Raw genomic sequence first — 24,296 nt, 5'->3', positions numbered from 1 at the left:
CATACTCACAGACCCACTCCAATCATATTTTCATCTACTGTAAAAGCGTTTCCAGAGGTCTTTTAATAATGGTTATTAAATCTGGGTTTTTCTAGGACATAGCTTCTAAAAAGTGGAAGTAGATGATTAGAAATTCACCTCCAAGTTGAGGGCAGGACTGTTGGCATGAAGCAACCCCGCCCCCTCTTCCCTGCTCCTGAGATTTTTCTGTTTACGTGCTCTCCCTCTAGCTAACATACATCACAAACGGGTCTTTTTCAAATGGCATTTTTTCGTCTGCTCCTGATTCACAATGATTTAAATAAAGAAATGCAATTTTAAGCTTAAGTTTCTTGATATATATATCCTCCATTGTCAGAAAAAGGCCTCAAGGACATGTAAAAAAAACACTAAAACTTTAACATATTCCCTCACAGCAGAACACTGAAAACACAGGTTTCACCAGAGTGGCTCTTTAAAATAACAGTTAATTGAGGTGACGGTATTTCCTCTGACCCAGAGAAAAAACTTGGAACTAAAGAGAAAAATGGGAGCTTCTGCTGGATACATCACCTTTATCAACTGATAAGCATATGTACCTCCTCACATTTACTAATGAGTCATTTTGAAACCCCTTCATAATTCATTATTATTTTCCTAACTTCTACGTAGACTATTATTTTTCCTTTCTTGTAATGTTTCTGTGCTTCTGTCACTTTCTCTTTTGCCCTGATTTTTAATCTTTTAATCTGAAAAATGTGGTTGCTTTCGCCGTCGCTGAACTGGACCTGATTTGGTTCTCAAGTCAACCAAGAGCCATGTTTTCAGCTGAATCCAAGTTTGCTTTGGTTGTTCTGCCCCAAAGTTCAGGTGAGCTATAAGTTCTGCCAAATGAAGCACCGTGTCTGAGAAATCAAACTCTAGTGCAGACCAAACAGGCCAGTCTGAAAACAGACTTAGATTCCAGGGGGGAAATAGAGGAAAAAACAAAAATGAACATCACAGTTTGCATGTTGCCTCATTTACTGATATTTCATCATCACTTTCTCTCAAGCAAATCTGTGAATATTATTTTTTTTGTTTTAAACTTTAAAGTTTAGTTGTTTGTGCAGTTTTAGTCTTATGACTATGAATTTATTTCAGTTTCCATTAACCTGGCTTCATCTGTCCTGCATTTGAAAACACCAACTATGAGAGATGATCAAAAATCTTTTTTTCCCTTTTTATCAACTAATAAACTCATTGTTCCGGTGTAACTGCTGGTTCAGTTGTTTCTGTTGAAGCCCTCACAGCCTCTTCCCCCACATCTCCAATTCAAACAACAACCTCACATTCTGTTTTGTTGGATTTCTAACAAATGGACAGGAGACCTACCTCATATAGAACGGAGATATTGGTCTGTCATCATCTTGAGAGCTGAAAACACACAAAAACAGAACTCAGTTTGTGGGATCTATCTGTGGGGAAACGGAGCATTGAATCCTGGGTACCCGCCCTTGTGCCTTCATGCGTTTGCAGCTGAAGACAGGCGACTAAAGCTGGCTTTTGTCTGCAGAATAACAGCCATGCAGTGCTGCAGATGGTTGCTTTTGTGAGACGTGCCTCTGTTAACTCTGGTGAACAAACAGAGATATGGCTGCTGCTCTGAAATATAGGCAGGGCTCTGCCACTACATGAATTCCAGCAAAGCATGGTTGCTATTATGCAACAGGAGGGGGAACTGAAATCTGGCAGTCAATGCTGAAGTAACTAAGCTTTCATATCCAAACACTGACAGCATGAAAATTTCACAATCAACTTCTCTTGTTGGCCTTAGAACTTCTCTAAACCCAAAACAAAACCTAATAGACAAACTTAATACAGATAAAAAAATAAAAAGCCCAAGTTTAATATTTTATTTTATTTTATGTATTTTAAGTCGTGCTATGTTGTTATTTATTAAAGATAAACTAAATTACCAGAATTATTCACTCACCCATCTAAATGATCAGAATTAGATGTCCTAATCACTTGGTCTGGCCACAGGTGTATAAAATCAAGCAGTCAGGCATGTAGACTGTTTTCCTTTGTGAAACATTTGTGAAAGAATGGGCCGCTCTCAGGAGCTCAGTGAATTCCAGTGTTGAACTGTCTGTGGGACTGTTGGTAATATAGTGTATTTTAGGAGAGTTTGGGTCCTCATGATCCATATTTTGGATAAGTAGGTCATAGAATGTATTTAAAACTTTATGTAGTATTTCATAAAGTGCATGTAGGTATCCAGAACAATTGTTTTTGTGGCAGTATAAGAATGATAAGTGTCTTTCTAAAAATAGATTTTTGTTTTTTAAAACTTTAAATTTTAATTAAATATGCACGGAATCTTGAAAAACAGTTGCAATGTTCTGTTCTAATGAAGGAATGTGAGATGCACAGAGGTCAACTTTAACCAGAACCCGCTTACTTAACATGTAGAGCTGTACACATGTTGTTCTGCAGATTCGATGGAAAAACAGAGGAAAAAAAAGTTGCAGTGTTTTTCTAACGATGTTCCTTCACATGATTTGCTGTAATAGGCAGTTATGTTCAGAGGGGTGGGGGAGTCACTATGGTCATTTGAGCAGCACCTCAACAAGTTCAAAACACAGGATTTGGGTTACAAGTCAGGCAGAAAGAGAAATAGGCCAAAGTTCATTAATCTTTTAAAGTCAACCTTGAAATTAGAACTGCTGATCATTCACATTGATAATGGCTTTTAAATATTAAGAATATTCATTCTTAGAACCTCGTTGGTGTCTTTTATGTTGTAAAAATGAAAAACACACACATAACTTAGCCAGTGTTACTGAGTCTAGCAAGCTTATTAAAATAATGTGTGCTGTCACCGAATTACAAAAGCGGAGATACTGCTTACCCACTACCTTGGTGAGGGATAACAAGAGGCTTTGCGAGCATACCTGGAAAAATGCTTGATCTCTAATTGAAGAGCGAAAATGACTAATGACAAGGCGCTTAATTTGAAACTTTAAAAACTTTTATAACAGCTCTGCAGTTAAAAATAAGCTCAAATTTTTTATTTTATTTTGGGGAATGGCTCTAAAATCTATGTTGTGTTATAATTTTGCCGCCAAAACTCAAGTAGGTCCAATCAAAAATGCAAACATGAACTTAGAAGACAGACTTTTTGCACGAGACTTTTGTTTTGCAAAGCATTTTGTCACAGCAAATGAAAACAAGAAACTTTTGGTCATTAAAAGTACCTTAAAAACAGATTAAAAAAGTGACTACAATGATTATATCTGTGGAGAAAAGCAGTCAGCAGGTTGTGCACATGCTGTCAGACCTTCTCTGATCGCCACCAGCCGTAAAACAAACTCAACGGGGAGCCTGGGTTCACACCAAACTGTAGTTTTCTTCACTCCCACATATTTCAGAGAGTTTCTAAGAAACCAATTGATTACATCACAAGGTTCGGTGAACTGCGGCGAGTGCTAACAAAAGGCTGCATGCATCCTGTGTGTGAAGCTGTGCTGTACTGAGAGGCCAACATGCTCACATGGCACAGGCCTGTGTGAAGAAAGGGGTTGGTATCATGGGCTTGACGGGGTGGCCGTAGTGCAGCGGCTGATGTATGATTGTAATATTGCAGGTTCGATTCCTGCCTTGCACGCCCATGTGTCGAAGTGTCCTTGGCAAGACACTAAACCCCACATTGCCTCTGGTGGTAGGTTTGCACCAGTGTTCGACACCATTATGTGAATGTGTGTGTGCGTGGGTGAATGGGACTGTGACTGTAAAGCGCCTTGGGCCTTCAAAGAAGGTAGAAAAGCGCTATATAAGTATACACCATTTACCACACCTGTCCCTGCGGTGGCTGCAGCTCCACCTGTCTCTTACAGGTGGAGTTCAAATTAATTTTGTCTTAATTTGAACTGTTAAGTAAATAAATCAGTCTGTCAGGTTTGAGGGGGGGGGGGGGGGGTATGAGTTTAGATACATATAATTGAAAAAGCAACTCAGAAAAACAAAAAAATAAACTGTTACAAAGAGTAAAAATTTACAAAAAATTAAAGGGCTTTGAGTGGTGTAAGAATACCTGAATAAAATATAAACCATGGCCTAAAAAAAAAGCCACCCTCTGGATTTAACTTCGCAAATGGGTCAGAGCCTCCCACTGGAAAATTACTGAGGGATTCATATGTTTCAGCTGGCAACAAATGAGGTCAGTGGACAAACCAAAAATCGGGCATGATCAGGTTGAGATTTTATTGTTTTTTACCAGATGGCATGGAAATATTCTGAGGTGACAGTGCCAGGATGGATCAGGCTCAAAGAGGCTTCAGAGATGCCAGCTTGGATCTCAGAGTGCAAAAGCCCTTTTGAGGTTTTTTACTTTTTGACTCTCCTATCATGAATGTTGGAACTTGGCAAAATATAAATGCAGTTCATGAGGGTAATAAATACCAAGACGGCATAACGTCACAGAAACGATGCCAGGGCAATTGCACACTCTTATTGAAGCCAAATGTGTTCCAGCAAAGTATAGCAAGTAAAGCATTTCTACTTTTGTTTGCAAACTGTTATTTCCCCGACACTTAGCTACGAAAAGTACCGTAAGCTATCAAAGTTTGCATAAAAGTAGCTAGAGATATTAAAGAACAAAAAAATGTTTTAATGCTTTGAATCAATGATTTGAGTCACTAAAAATGGAAAGAAACTTTTATAACTCTTTAAAGCATAAAAACAAAACTGTTCAAGTCATTTTTTAGTTGTTTTTTTCTTTTGTTTTCTTCAGTTCATTTTCCTATAGGATGTTTAAGTTCATCCTGTCAGTCCAGCTGTTGCTCCCTTCTTTTGAATTTCCAGTGTTTCATAGATTTCATAGCCATGTTTGGGTTTAATTTAAGCTTATTTATTAAAGTTTTAGTATTGTCCACCAACACCCTCCCCAAAAAAACAACACGCATTTCTATTAAAAAAAATGTATTTTTTATACAGAGAACCGCAACATTTCATTCCAGATTCATAACTCCTCCATCTTTTTTCTGTGTTGCACATATTTGACAAGTACGTTTGCTGACGCACATTACTAGGGATTCTGTCTATCTGTGGGTAGGTCAGCCTTTAGACCTGGCAGGAGACGTTTAGACACGAAAGAGGATCCACAGAAAGATTTACTGTTCCCTTCTGTTGCTGAGGGGAACTCTGGAAGTATTAGATTGGCCCGCACATGTTTTGCTCCAGTCAGAAGAAATGACAGGAAAACTAATGTATTCATATCTCATAAAGTTTGAATAAAAAACAAATAAATACATGTAGATTACCAATAAAAATGAATTAAATTACATTGTTTTAAATATTGTTTAATATCAACAATATCAAGTATTCTTAAGCAATAAAAAAAACTATAAACTCTTCACAATGAACCCCTTAGCCTGCATCTATTATGGGATAGAAATAAAACGCATGTGAGGCATATCATGTGTAGTAGCACAGTCACTTTATGTAATCTGTTAATGGACCCTGTGCTGACATGGTTTCAAACCTTGATTGATGTTGCCCCAAAGGCCACGGGTGCGACACCGCTGTGCACAAGCCAGGACTGAGCCGTCAGATTTCAGTAAAACCTTTCAGCACATGCGGCGTGAACTCTGCATGGCTCTCACGAGGGCTTCGCTTTGGTGATCCTATACTCTACCGCTAGTATTTTTGCTTCTGCATGTGTCCGATCTGCTCTCTGTGTCCTGAGTAACTTGCACTGCGGCAGATGATGTTTGTTTGTTGCCCCTTGCATCAGTCACCTGAGAAAGATGAACGGACTCCATCGAAGGATTTCCTCTCCCCACTGCAGGCACTTCTTTATCTTCTTGTTTGGAAAATAATCTGCTTTACATTTTCTTGTGAGGCAAACTGAATTTAAGCATTGCTTTAATTCCCCTTTAGTTTTTTTTTCAGTTAATCAAGAGGATTTTTTTATTACAAAATATTGATTTGCATCAATAATCCACATGTAACAGGGACAAAAGAAGGAGGTGCAGATTACCGTTAGGTGTACTGCATGCACAGCCAGCACAGCTGTAGATCTGCTATTCTAGGACTGAGGACACTCGACACTGAATCATCGCTTCCCGTCCTACAAGCTTGTTCGCCTGCCAAGAGCACACTGACACATGGTTTAGGGTCTGATGCCCGTCCGCTCTGAAAAACGTCTTCACCCTTAGCCTCGGCTGACGGGCCCGCCACCTGTGCCCAGGGTAGTCATAACCCAATTATAGTTTCGCCATGTAAGGTTTTTGTCCACAGAACAAAAACAGAAATGACCTAATAAAGTTTAGCATTTTGCAATTCGCCCTTTGGTTTTATTTTTAATCCAGTTGTAAAGTTTACTAGATAGGAATATGACCGAGCTCTATGACTGTAATAAAAATTCATAGATATGGAAGTTGTTGATAGCATTCTTAGAGAGGAGCATAACTTCCTGTTTGATGATTCTTGTGATTTGATTGTGATAAAATAGTTTTTTTGGAATTAACAGAAATGGAATCCCGGACTGGGCTTTGATTTCCAAGCCCTGGACTCACTAACCTGCTGAGGGCCTCTGTGCTTTCCGAGAGACTCGATTCCATGCGTAGGAGTGGTGAGGCTGAGGCGTCCTGGTGTGGCGTCCAGTCCTTCACGCCTGAGCCGGGACTCCTCAGGTGTGAAGTTAGAGGCAGAACGATGGGGATGGAGAACGACCGTCTGTGTTGTGATCCAGTGGATGCGCTGGATTGTGGAACAACTACAGGCTTGGCATTCTTCCCCCCTTTTTTGACCTGTTCGACAGAAACAGAGAAATCTTATCTGTTGAGAGGAACATGAGAACTTGCAAGAGGAACCTGATACCCTGTTCATCGGTTTACCAATATTCTTTAAAAGCACAAACAGGTGTTGAAATTTAGTGCATTGTGCTTTAGGACATGCAGGAGGATCAGAGGTGTAAAAAAATTGCTACTTTTTTTGTTGCATTTGGCTTACCGTATGGACGCAGAGCGGGTACAATTTGCGTGAAGCTCCAACTTGAGTGTAGGAATAAAACCTTAATCTGATCACAGCAATGTTTTGACAGGAACCCTTCTGCATTTTCAAAAAGCCACAACCAACAAGTTCAAGAATGTTTCAAAGAGCTTTTCCTGTTCATGGAAGCCGAAGCCACGTCTGTGGGTTACCTATAATAAAGTATTAAATTGGCCTGACACCAGCAGCTGAACTACAGATAATGGTCCAAAACATCCAGGGCTGAAAAGGCTTGTCTGTAGATAAACGTCTGATAGCTGAATTAAAAGGCTTATCAGAGGAACTTTCCATTCGCTGTTTAATCTAATGGGCTTGTTCAGAAATCTATGGATGCAGTGTCCATTTGGACGTTTAGTCACTTAATGGATGGATCTCTGCTAACATAATTAGTTGCACAAATTTCTTTAACGAGAGCCATTAGAGATTTTGCCCCTTGGAGCTTTGTGATCAATTTAGCCGCATTTACTATTGAGAGCACACTATGGAAAAGTAGAAAGGGATAATGACCGTATAGAAGTCAGCCTCTTTTTAGCAGCAGCTGGAAATGGCCTCACTTAGATGAGACCTAACAGTGATGGGGACAGCAGAAATGACTGCTGAGGTAAGAAACTGGCTTTGTGATTAAAGCTGATTATGATTCATTTTTGACTCTGATTCATTATAAATATGATTCATTTTTCTTCTTACTTTGCCTACAAATTAATCATTAAAAAAATTTAAGCAAAAATAATCTCCTTAGATATATATATTAAATTGTACTTGAACTTTTATTTATTTATTTTATTTTGTTATTACTGAATTTAAATTATTTTAGTTTTATTAATTCATTAATTAATTTTATCATTTTTTTTTATTTCATATTAAAAAAATATTTATTTTGTGCTTTATATAATTCGTATGGTGCGTCAAGTGTTTCGTGGAACTAAGCTGTATAAGATGAGCTTCAGTTTTATAAAAATCTAATTTTCTTTCTGGGCTCTGATCCAAAATGGCTTTTATCTTTTATGAATAAACATCACTCTTGATTAAATGTTTGAGCAATGCGGCATAAAGTTTTAAAGTATCTTAAAGTAGTGTGCAACCTCCTCCATTTTTTCTTACATTTTATTATAAAAAATGTTGGAGATCCCTAATAATGGAAAAGCATTAATATAGCATGCCAAACAGAAAGTTGTCGGATTGAATAATAGAGTCCCAGAGTCCCAAATCCAAGTGTATTCCCTGTTTTGCATCTGGGTGGATGCGTGGTATCACGGCCAACCCTCTAAGTTCAGTGCAGGTATAAATGTATTTTACAGCGCAAGGGAAATGTAATCAAAGGGTTTTTGAGCCACTCTTCACAACAGACTCTCTAAAAAAGGCATCATAAACCTACAATGTAGATCTAACAGGTGTCCCAGTCACTCATGGAAAGTTTAATAGCAAGATAAATCAAACACTAGTCCAGGTCAGGCTCTGCAGGGTGGATTCATGCGGTTCTTAGATTATTAAAAACAACCGTCTGGACTAAAAAACCAGACTTCACTCCCTCCTCACAACTGATGGAGCTCCAACAGCATGCCCTCTGCAATGTGTTGGTTTGCAAATAAAACAACAACAAAACCTCAAGAGGATTATAGCAACAGAAATGTACAGCTAAGGATTTAGAAATCCCTTTGAGCCTCAAATTCAGAAATGAAGATAGAAAGTTCAACCAAGGTCCTCTTTTATCTCAAAGCAGCTGTTTAATTGCAGGCCATAAAGCAGATAAAGTATTTAGAGCTTTTTACTGCAGCGAGAAGTTTGTTTCTCTCATGACTAGACTCAAGCTTTTCTGTCTAGATCCTTCCACATTTCTCAAAGGGTGATGTGGGAATCTTTTAATGTATTTATTAGTTTTCATTTTTGCTTGGTTCTTCAAAAATATGACAATACAACCTAAACAAAATGACAGTATGCAGTGAGCCACTAAAGCTATGCCATTCTGTTAAATGTCAGTTAAAACACTTGTTCGTGTACCGCTCATGGCCAAGCACTTCAGTCTAATACACTGTTGCTAGTAGCAACCATAGGACAAGCAGTAAAGCTGCTGTCGGTGTGTGGAGGTGTTGATCATCACTTATTAACACCCCTACAGTAAAACATGGTGACAACTCCCTTAACTGGAAAAGGGTTTCTACTAAGGAAGTTGGGAAGACTGCATGGAGGTACTTCAGGTGGTATGAGCGGTCATATTATGAAGATTATTACTGGGTTTCCTTAAAATGACTGCACGTTTCATGGAGTGTCAGGACCCTTTCTGGTTTTGGTTCTCCGTTTTGACTGAAACACGTTGTGTTCTTGCTTTGAAGCTTCAAACCCTGTCAGATCTTTTCTCAGATGTTCCCTGTAAAGAATCCGGTGACCTTCAGGCGAAGCGGTCAGAAATACTTTCCCACAAAGGCCACCTGTACCTCCTCTGCCATAGAGGCTCCGCCTCCTCTGCTGTGCAGTCAGAAGGGGGCAAGCAGAGGCCCCCATGAGTCTGTAGCTTGCAGATGTCAAAGGTCAAATTTAGAGCTAAATGTGTAGGGCTTTCATTTAAGAGGGTGGACGTTATGCTACTTCCAGCTGTCTGGGAAAAAGACAGTCAAATACTGCTTAATTAATAGCAAGAGTGTGGATGAAACACTCTTTTTAGATAAAGGTTTTATGTTTGTGTTTCCAGATACAAGGCAGAGTGACTCCTGGAATTTATGAGCAGGAAAAACTGGAGAAACTGTAAAAAAAATCACACAGAAACCTTGATCAAGTCAGTTTGGCTTTTGATATTTTAAATTACGATCGTTTTACAAAGGTTAGTAACATACCTGTCAAATACCTGTAATAGGATTTCCTTATACAACATAAAAGATGCCAGCCAGAGAAAATGTCGTCTAAGGTTTCGGGGTTAATTATAATGAAAGCTAGCAAAAGTTTTTAATCTAGTATTTTTCACCTTTCCAACGATAATGAAGCAAACTTCCCTAAATAGCAGATTGTTTTTCCATCCACCGCTTATCTTTCAATGTTGGGCGTTTCTTTTATCTGGAAGTGCCAGCTGTCTTTGCTATAAATTATACATTTATAACACCACATGTGGACTTTAAAACCCCTTCGAAAGAACCGAGAATTATAAAAATGCATCTATGAATACCAAAGTAATTCGTAACATAGGCAAATTAAGGTCAAGACTTGCATTTGGTGGTTTCAAGGCATTTTTAATTGAAACGTTAAAATGGAAATCTCAGTTTTGTAAACAGGAACTCCCAAGGCTGTAAATGCACACCAATCTGTGACCTAATGCATTACTTGGACAGGGTTTATTTGTCACAACGAGAGATATGGACTGTGGTTTATGTGCAGGAGGTGCTGTTGTTTTTGTGCTTGTAGTAGGTCAGCTGTTTACACGCACACAAAATGCAAAATCTGGCCGACCACCTTCAGCGCAGAAAAAAAAATCTTTTTTCAGGTCTAAATAAAGTCAACCTTAGTGCAAGTGGCACTGTGGAAAGATAATTAGGACATTTTTCCAGTGTGGCAACAGGAATAGACAACAAAGAAAGGGGAGAAAAGAAATATATTTAAAATTAGGTTGATACTGACATTGAACAAAAGCTTGATGCCAGTTTACAAAAGATCAAGTTTCCAATTTTTTTTTTTTCATTCACCACTTATGTGCCATTATCCACTCTTGTTTTTGAAAATAAACATAATATTATAGATCAGTTTTCAACTTATGTTTTCATTCACTAAAGTTGACTTGACCAGTTGGCTTGTTCTGAAACCCTTAAAGAACGAGTAAAATTATGACATGTTACAATAAATTACAATCTAATGTGACACAAACAATCAACTGAATATATTCCCTTTTTATGAAGCACCATCCCTCACATTTCACCTTCAGGTGCAGTAACAAAGTAAATGTTTGCGCACTGTACTTTTCCTTCATGTCCCCCCCCCATTCACCTGCCGCTCCGCAGGCTTTCCCCCTCTCACCTCTGACAGAACAACAAGAGATGGAGGTCACTAATCTGCACGTAAAGCTGGGGAGGGATTGAGTTGGTGCCGTGTATAGGTGTGGATTTGTTCCTGTTTGCGTCAGAATACGTGCGCCGTGAATCCGGTGGGGAATCTGTTTATTTTTTTTTATGTCTGATTTTACTTCCAGGACAGTCATGTGAGAGTTGAGCTGTAATACAGCCAGATAAACACAGAGGGGGCAGAGAGAGAGAGAGAGAGAGAGAGAGAGAGAGAGAGAGAGAGAGAAACAAGCATTGAAGAAAGCATGCATCTCTGCATGCCCATAAAGCTAACAAAAGACTTAAAGCATGTATAAAGCTAACATCACATGATGGAAAGCTCAGTTTAACTCCTCGTAGTAACGGGGCACATAGCTGTAAAGCTGTTTAAAGCTATGTTTTGCTCTTTGTAGAGAAGTGTGCCATTGTTTCCTACAGGAAACAGTTTTCACCAAATTGCATCATGTGACCAAAAAGAAAAACCACGAGCATCAGAGGCCGTCAGAAAGATGACCTCTAGCTACTCAGTTCAAATAAAGTATAGCACATAAAAGGAGCAGTGCAAACATTTATGGATAGTGTGAAAATAAAACTGTAACAAAAACCAAAATAGACATTTTAAAATGAACAAACACCAATATTATAAACATATTGCTGTTGTTATTTCACCTTCTTTTTGCTTGTCCTCACGTTTGGAGAGTTGGTGCAGGATTTGTTCACAGATTCTTCACTTCCTGGTGCATTTAGGTGTATTGTCTTAAAGAGATTTTAAAATGACAAACGCTAAAATTAAACAAAGAAACACCAATATTATCAACGTGTTGGTTTATATTTTTTACCTTCTTTTTGCTTGTCCTCAACTTCGGAGAGTTGGTGCAGGATTTGTTAACAGATTCTTCACTTCCTAGTGCCTTTAGGTGTACCGTCTTAAAAATTGGGTAGTAGAAAAATATTATTCCAGTGTAGAAACATTTTTGTAAGTTTAATTAACCTTCGTCTTTGTATTGTAAATTGTAAATTATATGTTTTGGTAAAAAAAACACAGTCCTGTTTACAAAGCTTAATGTCATTAAGCTTTGAATGAAAAAAACCTGAAAACTGTTTTTCTGTTTAAAAAAGAAGGAGATTCATATCTTCATACTTATGAGGAAACATCACTTGTCTATTGAGTGAATGTTAAGTCACCAGTAAGGTCACCAGCAAACCATTTTTCAAAGTCAAGAGAGCGCCCTAAAATACCATTCCATGGTTCAAGTCAGCTGACACAGATAACATCTACAGGCTTAGAGAAACCCACTCAAACTGGCTATTCTGCAAAAGCTTTTCCAAAACATGCTCATATGTGAACACAGATCACATGACGGGTGTTAAAAGGACCTGTGAGGGGGAATTTGAAAAGCCTGTCCTCTGAGGCACAAACACAATAGATGCTCCCATACCAGAAATGAAACATACAGAATTGCAACCGAAAGACAAACCTACTTTTGTCTTTGGAGCTGCTCTTAAGGTCTTCTCATGGAGACGTTTGGGAGAAATCGTTATCTGTGCTCCCTTAGACTAGAAAAGACACAAATAAAACAATGGCTTGTTAATAAGTGACATACAGAGGCAACATATGCTCAAATTGCAGAAAAAAGGGGAGCTTTGCACACTAACGTGCACAGTTTTACAGTAAACAGATCACTATGTGTAGTGAAAAAGAGTAAAAACTATTGTAAACTTTTATCTGTTCTCTCATTGTTTTTCCTACTTTTTAATAACCAAATAATTTAAATCTCTATATATGTTAAATTCTTAACGTTTTAGCTAAAATCTAAAAAATTAGAAAACCTGAACAGCATAATGCACCCAGCCTACTTGTCAGCCCTTAAACCAGCGTTCAGATACACTGAACTATAGTGCAGGCGTCCCACCTGTTCTGCACATGCAATGTGATCTTTTTTTGACTGAGGAGTTCCCATGGCTCCGTGGGTTTCATGTGGCACTGCCTTTTTACAAGCAGCCACAATATAGTCCACGCATTAATGTCTGAAAAGGCCTCAAACCAATTAAAAAAATGTGGATTTGTTCATGTTGGTTGTTTTTTGCTCCTTTTGGAAGCATATAATCCCACTGATGATAAATTATGACAAGCTGTGTTAAAATGAGAGGAATGCCTTGAAAAGATGGGAATGTCAGACACCACGGCAAGCTTAGGAGCCTTAGTTGACGCTTCAAGGTCAGATGTCACGTTTCTGACGTGTTGTTTTTGTTCTGGAGAAAAATGTTATTCTAATGGTGGTAACACAGAAAAATGTTGAAAAACTGCTATTTAAGCAATGTAGGGTTTTTTTCTGATGTAATCCATAGTTTAAATGGTTTTAAGCTTTCATACATTTAAACATGTTTTTTATGTAAAAGCTTCATCAAATATGTCTGATCCAGGATTTTTTGGTGAATATATTACACTTCAATTTAAAAAAACAACATTTAATAAGCACAACTTTGAAAATGTTAAGCCTCCAGTCAGGTTTTTACCAAATGTAAATAATAAACTAAAAGATTTCAATTTCTATAATCTATCTATTCTAAAAAAATACATTTACTTTTAAGCTCTTGAATTTTGTTAAGTTTCTCAAATCATAAAATCAGGAAAAATCAAAACATTTCTTCAAACTGGTGACAAAAGACGTGGATATAAAATTAAAATCAATTCTTTATATAAAAAATATACGTCCCCCACTAGTTTTGAATCAAATTCTGAAACTTTTTTTGACAAACCTCACATTTAATGGATTCATGTATTGTATGTATAATTACCAATATGTATATTTATGATTAAAAGTAATTGGCATAATTACTATTGTAAATAATGGCATCATTTATATGGGTTTTTATGGATACGCATCTTCTTTTACTTGTAATTTCTTACTTTTCCAATGAAGTCATGATTAATTATCCAAAGCTTGATATTTTAATGTACAGATTAATATGTGTTTTTCTTCTCTTAGTTAGTATTATTTTGTTTTGATTGCTTGAATAAACCAATTTTTAAAGAAATATAAAAATCTAAACCCAGGTTCAGGATGTGTGCAGTCAGCAGTGGAGTGCAGGTTCATGTTTTCCAGCTCCTTTTCAAGTAATGATACAGACAACACGCTGCTACCAGGAAAACCAACAGACCACAAAATCCAAGAAATCAATCAGCCCTCTCAGCCATTCAAGTGGCAAACAGAAATCAAACAAAAACATCAACCTGCTGAGAAGCAGTTTCTGCTGTCACAGACGATCAACACTTTTCTCCTGAGACTGCTTATATTAATGGTGTTGAAAATGAATAAGCAGAAGGAGCTGTCACAGACCACTGAGAGGATGTTTGAATGTAAGGGCAAAACAGGTGACTCATGCAGGTCTAACCACCTGCACTGCCCACTGATTCTTATTCATTTAAAAATGAGCATCTGGACTTGTAGTGTGTCAACAACACCTTGACAGTGATAAGTGAGCACTGCTCCCCTGTGCCAACCTCCTCAGCGCTGCCTTCCTCGAAGATGCAGCGGTAGTCCTGGATAAGTTTAGCCATGATCTTGTTGCAGGTGTACTGGTCTTTCATGGATTCAAACCCGGGAGCCACTCTACAAAAAAGAGAGGAGATAAGAAAAACAAGGCATTTAATTACATTCTTTAAACACAACAACAGAAGTAAAGCTGAAGTGATCCCAGCCTCATTACTTAGCACAATGTGTGATGTTCATGGACAGCTGTGGGTCATGCACACTTGGCTGCGGGCCTTACAGTAAATCTAATTATATAACCTGAACACACACTGAGCAGCCTGCCATGAGGAGAACAGACTGTACAGTATGAGAGAGTATCTATCTCCTCTGTCCACTCAGACTTGATTGTGTTTCCATTTGGAATTCCCAAAGCAAGCTTTATTACTGGCATTGATGGCTGAGCCTCCATTCTTTAGATGCTTGACATGGAGAAACATGTGGGTACCATTTAGGTCAAAGGGCAAATAAAGGTGGTAAAGTGACCACATTGTTGCAGCAGCAGACAGAAGAAAATGAAAACTGGTCTGCATTTGACATCTTTACATACAACTATAGATTTTTCTTACTATCCTAAGTTTGATACGTCGTTGTATCAATGTATAACTGCTGATTATATTATTTTGTGCCTCATTCTTGCTTTGATTGCTTGAAAAATCAAAATCAAATCAAATTTATTTTAATTAATTAATTTGAAACTTTTAGAGAAACAAAAATGCAGAGATTTAGCTTGTCTGGATTTTACAGTAAAAGGTTAAAAAAATATATTTTTGAGTTTTAAAACAAATGTGTTTTAGCAGCTTAAACGATCCAACTCTGATTTTGACCTGATGGTCGCTTAAACATTAAGAACTATTTTCATCAAAAGAGTGAGAATATAATATAAGTACAACATTTTTTTGACATTCTTTTAAAACTAGTTTACAAGACTAGTAAATACTTTTTATGAGGCGGAGCTTTCACTCACATTACATAGCCTACAGTGCCATCAGCTGGACCAAATGTGCAACAGCAACACAAGCTGGGAATGAGGGTTTAAAGCCAAACGACATACTACAGTAAGTAAAAGCCTAATTGAAAATGTCCTGTATAACTGCACTAATGATGCAAAACAAGCCAAAATCTTTAACATACCGTAAATAGATTTTGTCACTAAAAGACACATTTGAGCATTTACGTACCTGCTTATATTAGGGACATTAGTGCATGAATACTTTTCCTGTAAGTTTTTCTTCATTGGTTTTCATACATTATACTGTACATCAATTGGAAACATTTAGGGGAAGAAGAATGCTCAGCTTTTCTGCAAAATCCTTTCCAGTAACTTTGAACCTGGTATCACTCTGATCTCACCTGTGCGTTTGCCAATCATATCTATTGTTTACGATGACGTAGGAATGACACCCACCCCTTCATTGATCTAGCTTCCATAAAAGTCTTCAGCTTTAAAGCAAACACAACAAGAGTTATGACACATTATTGGAGTCAGTCCATGGACCATTGTAAGTAGTCAAGGTTCACCTGTTTTCTTAAATACATTTTCAGTCAGTTTTGAGTTGTCTTTGCTTTGTTTTAAGTTTTATTTGTTTTTTTCTTCTGTTGTCTGCGCATGTTTGATCTTCATTATATAACTTAAAACTTGTATGATATTATTTTTTTTACATTTAAAAATGACTAATTTACAGTTCTGAATTGAGTGTTTTCGACAGTTTCGGGTTTGTTGTGGAATTATTGTGTAAAATAATGATAAAATGCCTGTAAATTAAAAAAAGAAGATCTGGGTTTGCACTAAAAAGATGAATATCAAGTATTTTAACAAACAAAAACAAAAAACAGTTTTAAAGCTTTCTTATCAGAGCAAGTTATAAAGCTGGAAAAAGGCTCAAAAAGGCACCAGACTATCAAGGGTTAAACAAGAGGGATATATATATATATATATTTTTTTTACCAAATAACAAATTTATATATTTTATTTAATAATACAATCTCTTGAATTGAACATATAAGGAGAGAAGAAAAAGTTTGTAGGAAATAGGTGAGAGGTCTTTCTATTTTACGAGCTCTACAATCTTCCTAAAAGCTCCAGTGAATATTTATGTGAAGGGCATTACATCTTTTCATTGATTTCCACTCACTGAAAGACATTGGGCCCAAACACAGTGGCGAGGTTGTCTGCCGTCATCAGGTTGTGTTTGTGGTTGCCCTCCACGAGGGTGAGGAAGTGGCAGAGGTAGCGCAGGAGCTTGTGCTGGACGTCTGGAAGTTGTTGGAGGAGAACGCTCAGATCTGAGCAGGAGCCATTTTCACCATTTTCTACAGATAAAGGACATGAAATCATCATTTTTCTTTACATCTTTTTTCTATTCGAGTCAGTGTATTCATAAATGGTTTTGATATATCTGAGTTTGTAGTTTTTTAAACTTATTTTTAATGCTTTAAAATCAATCAATCAAATCAGACATGGCAGAATGCTGCAATGATTTATATTCATCTTAATTTTTCTACCTTTGCAGCAAGGCGTGTCGGGAAAAAAAGCTGAACTCATCCAAAATGTCTTAGTTCTATTTATACTTTTTCAAAAAGTAGATTTACGTACGATTCAAATTTTTTGGGGCCGTTTACAAAATATAAAAAAAACAAAATCCCCAAATACATATAAAAGGAGAAATATTGCAATATAAAATCACAGATGCATCTCTGCCTGCTGTTTAAGAACATCTTATGAGGAGTCATGCATAAAATCTATACTGTTTTAGTGTTTTCCTGGAAGAAATTCCAGTCAATCTGATCATGGCCACTGTGCAGCTTTACACAAATAAAGAATGAAACAGATTAAAGATGAAAGCTTCACTAAGGTTTATAAATTTGCACTAACAAGATCCCCAAAATGTGTGAAAATATTCATTTAAGTAAGATGAGACCAAGATGGAGATTTACAGAGACACATTATAAACACACACACATACAAACACAATAGGAAACCACACAGAAAACAGTGTTTCAAAAGTTCTTGGCTTATCAAATCATCTGTGAATTAATATCTGACATCTTTTATTATTGTCAGACTAATAATATTAGTCTAAGAATGAATCAGAAGTAGTACAGACAACGACAGGCTGATGTTTTACCTCTGTAGTTCTGGATCAGAGCCTGCTGGACTGCCGAGTCCACCAGGCCCCCCGGCAGATCTCTCAGGTATTTTTTGAGCAAGCTGGCCACAGTAGACGAGTCGGACTCGGAGAGCAGGTCCACATCATCCCCGCTCTCCAGCCGCAGTTTGAGGGTCTCCACAGCACGGACGTTCCCGTTTATCCTGAACAAGCCCTCCTGATGCAGCGCTGCAGAAAACAAGATTCAGAGCACTCAGGATGACACCTCATCAAGATCGAACTAGATGCTTCTTTATAATGCTTATGTAACAGAAGAGGAAAAATACGCCTTTGACATGTCAGTGTGAAAAATGAATCAAAAACAGAAATATTTACATATCTAAACCACAAAAGACAAAAATACCTTTTGAAAACACCATTTAAGGTGTTTTTTTTTGTTACATGAAGTGTTTGGAATTCGCCAAATAAAATGTTCTTCACTAATTTGTGTTATTAGTTAATCAATTAAAAATTAAGGCTGTGTCCATAATTTGTTAAAGGTATCAAATGTGAATAGAAATAATATACTGACAGACCTTTTCCAAAAAAATAGAATATCATCGAAATATGTATTCATTTCCATTATTCCATTCAAAAGATTTAGCCTTCTTAAACTATAGATTCAGAGCCCACTGTTTTATTGATTTCAAGTACTGGGATATATGTTTATATTCTTACATGAATTAGAGTTCCAGCTCATAAAACCCACAAAAATAAGATTTCAAGAAATTAGAAAACTGTGGAAAAATCACCATTTACTGCTCAGTTTTTGCAAAAAGATAAAAACAGAGATTATGATCACATCAAATCAATCAGAATGAACTATTTTCAAAACGACATGACCATCTTCAATACTTCAATAGTTTGGGCAGAGGCCCGATCCCAATGGAAGATGAAATCTGCATCTCCATCCAGATCCTCAGCAGACGGAATCATGAAGTCCTCTGGCATTCTGCTAGACTGTTGCATCGATTTTGGATTGAAGAAAGCAGAGTTTACCAACACCAGCGCTGAACTTTGCAGCCCAAATCATGACTGATTCACTCTGGACCTTTTTGGGTTCTGCTCCTCACCAATCTTCCTCCAAACCCTTGGACCTTGATTCCCTTTCATCAGAAAACTTGGACTTCGGAGCACCGCATGACCAAACAGTCCAAGCCTTCTTCTCCTTGGCCCAGTTGAGACATTTGCTCCATTGGTCCAGACTCAAAAGTTTCTTTACCTAAAGAACCCAACAGTTGTAGCCCATCTCCCAAATGCATCTGAATGTGTTGGTTATTTAAACTTTTCCTCCGCCTTATTCCACTCTTTCTGGATGTTTGCAGGCTCTTGAATCTTATCCCCTTAATATCCGCTGAAGGCCACGGTGGTCTCTTTTGCTGGTGCATCTTCTGCCACATTTTGGTCGAACATTAGACTTTGCAAGAATCAATGCTCGGTGAACCAGCCGCCTTAGTTGTGAATTTTCGTGACTTACCCAGAGCATGGAGGGGATCAATGATGCTCCTCTGTCTAGCCGTCATGTCTCGAAGTCTTTTTGAACCAAACTGAACCAATTCAATGACATCTGGGGAAAGTGTGTGAGCTTTGAGTTTCGCAGATGTTTGAAGCAGTCACGTCCTGTGAAATTTGAGCACATTTCTCCACAGTTTTCCAAATTTTCGACAATCCTGTTAGGTGGGCTTTGTGAGCTGGAACTCCAAATTATGGAAATGAATACACTGGAAAGGTTCTCCAGATCTCAATTATGGATCAGAGAAACATGTAAACATGTGTTGGTAAACCTGGACAACGACAAGACATTAGGTAACTTCTTTTAAAAATCTGTTTTCTTTACCATTTGAGTGCAAGAGGTAGAATAGAGAGTAAAATCCTTAAACGTGGAGTCAACAGAAGTTGGGTATGGAGTATTCACAGCTTTACTTTTTGTGTTTTTCATAGTATTGCTTTGGAGCAGTGTCATGAACTCTTAGGAAACAATTAGCTCAGCTCTCAAACAAACAGAATTAGTACAGAAACATGTGACCAGGTCAGTACAGCCTGTGGAGTTCTGTTTTTTCAAATTTTACAAGACATAATACATAAACTTAAGCAAAACATGTTACCTATTTTTCCAAAATAAAAAAATAATATACTCCAATAAGATCTCCGAGTTCAATAAACAAACATGTTGCTTAATTTATTTCTATGTTAGTTGTTCATCCTTTTTAATTTCCATCTTCTTACTGAAAACAGCTGTTATGCTTGTTAATCATGAAAAACATATCAGGACAGCGATAAAAACTTGAGAGAAGAAACTGCTTACTTTTGTCATCCATCCACAGAGTTTCCGCTTAGACGCAAATCTTTGCTAAATAATCCACTCAGGAAATTTGGATTGGAGCAGCAGCTGAACTGATGCATCACCTGAAGTCTTACTCAAAGGTCATGTGAACTGCTGTTCTGCTGCTTCACTTTCCCTTGTCTTACCGTGTTTGGCGAGATGCTCCACCATCCTCTTCACCACGAACGGTACTCCTTCCTCCTCCAGACCCTGCTCTCGCAGCTCAAGCAGGGATGCTCCAAACAGTTTGGTGTGCTGGGCAGCCACTGCTCTGGATCTAAGGATGGGTATCTGAACCATCTTCTTCATGTCCTCCTTGACCTGCACTGCTGCCTTGCTGTGCTGCAGGAGGGAGCAGAGAACAGGGATCAGCTGATGATACCACAGCCATGGGATCAGTGTGTTACAGCAGAGACTCTGCAGAGAGTATTCGTGTGCACTTCCTGCATTTGCTCTGTCATCCTCTTAAAGGACATAGAGTGCTGAGTGCTGGAGAGCAGCAAGGGTTGACTCAGAGTGTGTTGCTACCACAAATTTCAGGTTGCCAGGCAACGCCTTTGATGTCAACGCTGTTTGACAGGATAAAACCACCATCACAAACTTGTGCGCTTGCGAAAATAGCACACAGGTGATGATACTTTTACATACAGTCAAATATAATCAGCTGTGATAAATGCTTCCTGAAATAATATATGAAATTACAAGGAAGTGGGATCAAAGGCTCAGGAGAAAACCATTGGAGTTTGTTAGTCAAAAATAACAGCAACACATCTAAATATTACTAAAGATAGTATGCTGACTTAATTAATTCTGATACATTTTTTCTTAGTCACATGAGTTTGTAAATTTATTTTTAAACCGTTGCTGGAGTTGGTGGCAAAACTGAATTTAATGCTTCAACACATATCAACAAATTGTGACTCTTCCATTCAATTTATGAAGAAGAGATCAAGTCTCTTCAGTTTAAGGGGAGATCTTTGGAATCTTTTGCTAACATTTAAAAAAAAACATCAAAAATCAACATCAAAATGAAAAAAGTGAACAAAAAATCACCATCAGAGCTTAAACAACTATAATAACAAAAGAAAAAATTCCAGCAAAGCAATTTAGGCATGCTGGGAAGGGAGTAGGCAGAAGTCGAGCTTTTAAATGTAGAATAACTAAATGTAGAATCAGACCCCACACTTTATATTAATCCTTGTTTCATCTACTCTTGAATATAATAAAAATATTCTGAAATGTTACAGATTCAAACAATCCCAGGATTACTGCACATAGACAGTTACACGCAATATTCGCATTACCGATATTCATGAAGAGAGAAAAGGCTGAAAGTTATTTAACTAAAATTTGGAAAAAACAAATGTTTGTCTGCAAAGCTGCCAGAAGTTCATCTGTTTAAACAAGTGGACTGACACACTAATCTGACAACCATTCAGCCTGTTGGATTCATTAAAGCAAAGAATTTAGTGGGTGGAAGGAGCCAACAGCTATACTCTCTATAAAGCTAAACAGCATGGGTTATTTTCCTGCATAAATTTCACCTTGACTTATCAGTTCCAACACTTTTACCACAACATCTTCAATGCAGCATCTGAGTGAGAAGCCTCTCCAAGCAGAGTGATTGATGGAATCGTGGCCGAGTGAGACCATCTGGCAGCAGCGTAAAGATACTTGACTGCACCTGCTTGGTGAATGGGAGATTTACTACACTAACCTCTATGCCCTTTTAATAGGATCTAACATTGATTCAGCTAAATGTGGCAGATATACTAGAATAAGAGAAAAAAATGGAAAATAATATACACCTTTTACAAAACACTCGCTACGCTTTTGTGTACAAATGCGGAGTAGTAAACTGCTTCATGTGTTGAAGAGTTAAGCTGGTCTGAGCTTGGTTTGATCGCACAGAAGGAACAGATGCCCCCTTAATCTGTCTCTACCATCATGCACACCCTGAGGAAAACATACACTAGTTTTGCTTATATGCGCATGACAGTGTGTGGAATTCTAACAAAAACACACAAAGATATCTTAAAATCCCACTCCAATCAAAAATCTGTGTTGTTTTCTAACACATTGTTTCTGCAGAGCAGCAGTAGTTCATCAGAAATTTCCCTATGAGTTTTGGATGGAAGTGTCTGCCCGGAGTAAGCGTGCCCTCACTTCCCATCATCCCTTACTTACACTCTCGCCCGCTCGCTTACAGCCCCTCACACCCCCCAACCTAAAATTACCGGTGCAACAAAAATGGCATGCAATATCAGAACTATCCTTGCCGTACAGTTTAAAGAGCCAGATACCAACTCGGACAAGGAAAACGAAGACATGTATGGATCTATTTGTCTGCAAGTGGATGCATCGGAATGGAGCGGAGCAGGGAGCTTCCAGCTAACCATAGTAGGTCCTGCATCACAGCTACAAGCATTTTCCAACTGCATTTTTTGTCGGCTCCTGATGTACAGGGATTTGGATGAAGAAATACTCAGAAATGCAATTTTAAGATTAATTTTCTTTCTCCAATGCCACAAGAACACATCTATTGGAGTGGATCTTTAAAATGATGGCTGACCAACAGCACTGGTAAACATTAGAATCTGAAATTGATGCAATTTGTCACTAGATCTGAGTTTCAATTGAACATCTATAATAGACCCTTCGAAGCCCAAAACTGGCATTTACACCTTTGTATTCATACTGTCATAGTGCAAAAAAGTTAAGTCTAAACATAGAAACTTGACACCCCTTGCTCCAAACTTCCACTGACGGTTTTAAGTATTTCTGTGTGAACAAAGACATTTTTTTAACAAAAACGCTGCTGTGACACTACAGTTGTGCTCATCTCCCACTCTTCTTTTTAAAGTTATTTTTCCTTTGTTCTTCAAAGGAGATGTGATGACAGATTTTCTCTTTTTCAAAATTATCTTTCATTCGTACTGTACAATACAATTACAGGTTAGTCTCATCAAATCTTTGACTTGCACACAAAGGAGACAGCAAGCCCCAGCAACTCCCTTCCCCTGTTCCTCCTCCTTCACCCTCAGCTCCTCGCTTCAGCTTCTCCACTGAGGCCATTGAAACAACGGATGGCAAAAGCTCCACAGGCAGCAGAGCAGAGCTGAAAGAGAGAGAGCTGTTTAAAAGCAACCTTGTGCCTGCAAAGACACTGGATTAAGGAAGTGGTGTAGAAGTGACCTCATCTCTTGGTTGAATCATTGACTGAGAAAATATGTCCCTATTTTTCTTAACTTTGATTGACCAAAGATTCGTTTTGAGCTGTGATGAACATGTTTCCAGCAATATTAGTCATAGGAAACTTTTTCTCCTGCCTCTTTTTGGCAAAGTAAGAAGGAAAGTTGGTTCAACTCTGGTTGGAATTTTCCATGTCTGCCACTGTAAAAGCTCATTTTATCTTCCTTTATGATCTGATTTTGACTCTTGTGCTTTCTTCGCGCATTCTTAAAACTTTCCTCCTGAACAGACTTTGAAGTTTTGACTCACACAGACGGTCATAGCTCCTGCCCCCATTCTTCAACTGAAGACTGCAGTCCCAGAAATGTGAATGTGGTAGAGGGGGAAATGCTGATGATTCCTCCTTCTTGTCACTTTCCTCCAGAAGTCACTCTTGAACTGTGCCTGTGTATCCCGATTTTCTTGATCCTAAAACGAGCCATTGGAAGAATCCAAATGTTGGTAATCCAGGTGGATTTGCAGTTTGAAGAAGTGTTGTCTCAGCCGGCAGCCTCAACTCCTGCCCATGAGCACAGATTAGTTCTTGCCTCTTCTTCCCTCCTCTTTCCCTTCTGTTCTCCCTGGCTGAAACCTGAGCCGAGCTCTCCTATTGGCTCTCCGTCTCAGTCATGTGACCCCAAACTTAAACACATCCTGCAAAACTCACTCACTACCCCCTACTGAGAGTTAGATCTGAGGAGCAGATTGAACCAAAGCAGCTCATGCAGGCCATGTAGTAACACCAAAGAAATTAGATGACTTCAACTGTGTGACTTTTTATTTTATTTTAATTTAGATTTAATAGAATTTGCACAACTTTTTATATTTACCTTTTGTGATAACGTTATTTAAACTATGAACTGCACAACTAATCTGCTGTTTGCTCAAATTCTTCTAAAAGTAAACTTAGCCTGAATCCCAATTTTCCATTACTTGATAAATCTGTCTCATTCATTGTGGATTTTAACTTTCTTTAAATTAAAAATTTGTTCGAACAGGTCAGTAATGAAGTGCATTCAACATGACA

General features: G+C 38.0%; 1 protein-coding gene across 2 annotated transcripts in view; it reads right to left on the bottom strand.

The window, feature by feature from the left end:
* The window catches only part of LOC101172635 (protein FAM13A), a 51,704-nt gene extending 27,853 nt beyond the window's left edge, over window positions 1-23,851 (bottom strand). For both annotated transcript variants that reach the window (XM_011476476.4, XM_011476481.4), the window contains exons 1-10: window positions 23,540-23,851; window positions 20,185-20,380; window positions 17,695-17,904; window positions 16,702-16,879; window positions 14,500-14,647; window positions 12,516-12,590; window positions 11,873-11,959; window positions 11,703-11,789; window positions 6,544-6,773; window positions 1,354-1,395 (exon numbers count right to left, since the gene is read on the bottom strand). In XM_011476476.4, the coding sequence (XP_011474778.3) occupies window positions 1,354-1,395; window positions 6,544-6,773; window positions 11,703-11,789; window positions 11,873-11,959; window positions 12,516-12,590; window positions 14,500-14,647; window positions 16,702-16,879; window positions 17,695-17,904; window positions 20,185-20,380; window positions 23,540-23,566 (1,280 nt within the window). In that variant the 5' untranslated portion in view covers window positions 23,567-23,851. The remainder of the gene's footprint in view (window positions 1-1,353; window positions 1,396-6,543; window positions 6,774-11,702; window positions 11,790-11,872; window positions 11,960-12,515; window positions 12,591-14,499; window positions 14,648-16,701; window positions 16,880-17,694; window positions 17,905-20,184; window positions 20,381-23,539) is intronic.
* Between the last annotated feature and the right edge of the window lie 445 nt (window positions 23,852-24,296).

This window comes from Oryzias latipes, assembly GCF_053564925.1.
Source record: "Oryzias latipes strain Hd-rR chromosome 1 unlocalized genomic scaffold, Olatipes_Hd-rR_3.1 chr1_Y".
NCBI lineage: Eukaryota > Metazoa > Chordata > Actinopteri > Beloniformes > Adrianichthyidae > Oryzias > Oryzias latipes.
The sequence above is the reverse complement of the archived record's forward strand: the minus strand, read 5'-3'. Positions and strand labels throughout refer to the sequence as shown.